The 2,500-nt window shown below is 52.6% G+C and overlaps 1 protein-coding gene across 1 annotated transcript in view; it reads left to right on the forward strand.

Moving 5' to 3' along the window:
* The window catches only part of LOC122244358 (uncharacterized), a gene marked incomplete at its 5' end in the record, with an annotated part of 38,010 nt that overhangs the window by 16,777 nt on the left and 18,733 nt on the right, over positions 1 to 2,500 (forward strand). The window contains 4 exon segments of the mRNA XM_086534747.1: positions 44 to 208; positions 473 to 559; positions 1,119 to 1,270; positions 1,372 to 1,396. Of these exon segments, the coding sequence (XP_086390873.1) occupies positions 44 to 208; positions 473 to 559; positions 1,119 to 1,270; positions 1,372 to 1,396 (429 nt within the window).

Genomic DNA, 2,500 nt, shown 5'->3' on the forward strand with positions numbered 1-2,500 from the left:
CCGGAAAAAAAAAAAAAAAAAATTACAATGTCTATCTCCACAGCTGGAGCAACTGCCCACGATGGGCAAGGAGAAAATGGCGCAGTTGTTGGAGGCCGGCAAGGACAAGATTCCGAAGCGCGTGTACGATCAGCTGCAAGAGCTCCGAACCGCCGCCTTCACTACCCCGACGGAAGCACTCAATCAGCTGAAAGAGAAATTCCAGGCAGTAAGTCATGCCCAGGTCACCTGTAGGCTAGGGTGATGTGATTACACGTTTCACTGATAAGGCTATAAATTTATGAAATTTATTTGAATCTATTTGCATTTCTCCCTCGACAGCCTAACTCGTATTCGTATGTAAAGCATGATTATACAGCTACGACTGAAAATATCTTACCGTTCAGTGAACGAATTTTCATGAATGCACTCTGCGGATCCTGACCAAACCTACATTGTGATTCGTATAAAACTAACCCCCCCCCCCCCACAGTGCAAAAACGTCATGGCCGAAATGGCAGGTGCTAAACCCATGACGGAGGGCGGCGCAGAGGCGAGTGCCGGTCAAGGAAACTGCCAGGTAAGATTCCCACATGCCAGTTTTGGTTTGCCAGGCAGTATGTTGGATGGGCGTAATCTTACCCTCCAGCTCTTGATTTTTGTTTTACGAGGCTTCCTCTTGCACTGAAACTTTGCTATAGTCTCGGAATTCTTGGCTATTGCATGAATCATTGCCAATTGCTCTGAAACTCTTGATATTGTCCTATTTCCCCTTCTCTTTTCCTTAAACTCCTGCTATTGACCTAACCGTCTTGGCCTTGTCCCAGATGCAATAATACACTCCTCCACTTGCCATGAAGAGAATCCGAATAGTCATGCAACCTCCCAGCCGTAATCGCTAAGACACGTGTAGGAAGACCCAAGAAAATCCTCGAGATAATTTAAATAGCACAATAAATACACCTGCTAATGCTATAATGATAAACTATATGCAGCGGACCCTCATGGCAGAGTATTTTCATCATTAGGATTACGTCATGAAATATCCGTTTTTTATGACTTGCTTCTCTTTTGATTAAGCCCTTCCCGTTGTTTAGTTTACTTTATCTATTTGTCATCATCATTTTTCCTTTTTTCAGGAAAACCGTCGAAACCTGCAGATTTTACAGATGTCTTTAGGGAAACCACAGATGTGGACGAAGGCAAACGTGACAGCCATGAACCATCTGGTTCTTACTTTCCCTCCGAAAGCGATTCAGAAGATCACGAACGCCACTGTCCTTACTGAGATGTGAGTCTTGGATTTTCGCCGCAGGTCGTCTGCGTGTGTTTGTTTATGTGTGTCTATATTGGGTATTTTTCATAAATGTAAGCTTAAATCTTTCAATAAAGTAACAAACGTTTATTTGAAATTCCTGTATAACATAATCATATGCTTTCTCTCCCTTTCTCTAACCCAATTCTCCCATCTTCCTCCTCCTCCTCTTCATCATAATCATTATCATTATCATCCTTCTTTATTACCCCCACCCCCGCCCTTCCCCCGCCCTTCCCATGCCTTTCCCTCGCCCTTCCCCCGCCCTTTCCTTGCTCTTCCCACGTACTTTCCCCGCCCTTCCCCCGCCTTTCCCCTGCCCTTCCCGCGCCCTTCCCTGCCTCCCCCCGCCCTTCCCCTTGCTCTTCCCACACCCTACCCACACCTTTCCCCTGCCCTTCCCGCACCTTTTCCCCGCCCATCACCCGCCCTTTCCTCGCCCTTCCCACACCCTACCCACACCCTACCCACACCCTTTCCCCTGCCCTTCCCGCACCTTTTCCACGCCCATCACCCGCCCTTTCCTCGCCCTTCCCGCGCCCTTCCCACACCTTTCCCCTGCCCTTCCCGCACCTTTTCCCCGCCCATCACCCGCCCTTTCCTCGCCCTTCCCACACCTTTCCCCTGCCCTTCCCGCACCTTTTCCCCGCCCATCACCCGCCCTTTCCTCGCCCTTCCCACACCTTTCCCCTGCCCTTCCCGCACCTTTTCCCCGCCCATCACCCGCCCTTTCCTCGCCCTTCCCACACCTTTCCCCTGCCCTTCCCGCACCTTTTCCCCGCCCATCACCCGCCCTTTCCTCGCCCTTCCCACACCTTTCCCCTGCCCTTCCCGCACCTTTTCCCCGCCCATCACCCGCCCTTTCCTCGCCCTTCCCACACCTTTCCCCTGCCCTTCCCGCACCTTTTCCCCGCCCATCACCCGCCCTTTCCGCGCCCTTCCCACACCTTTCCCCTGCCCTTCCCGCACCTTTTCCCCGCCCATCACCCGCCCTTTCCTCGCCCTTCCCACACCTTTCCCCTGCCCTTCCCGCACCTTTTCCCCGCCCATCACCCGCCCTTTCCTCGCCCTTCCCACACCTTTCCCCTGCCCTTCCCGCACCTTTTCCCCGCCCATCACCCGCCCTTTCCTCGCCCTTCCCACACCTTTCCCCTGCCCTTCCCGCACCTTTTCCCCGCCCATCACCCGCCCTTTCCTCGCCCTTCC

Source organism: Penaeus japonicus, unplaced genomic scaffold (assembly GCF_977035675.1).
Source record: "Penaeus japonicus unplaced genomic scaffold, GWHDUDI00000001_assembly GWHDUDI00000003, whole genome shotgun sequence".
NCBI classification, from domain to species: Eukaryota; Metazoa; Arthropoda; class Malacostraca; order Decapoda; family Penaeidae; genus Penaeus; species Penaeus japonicus.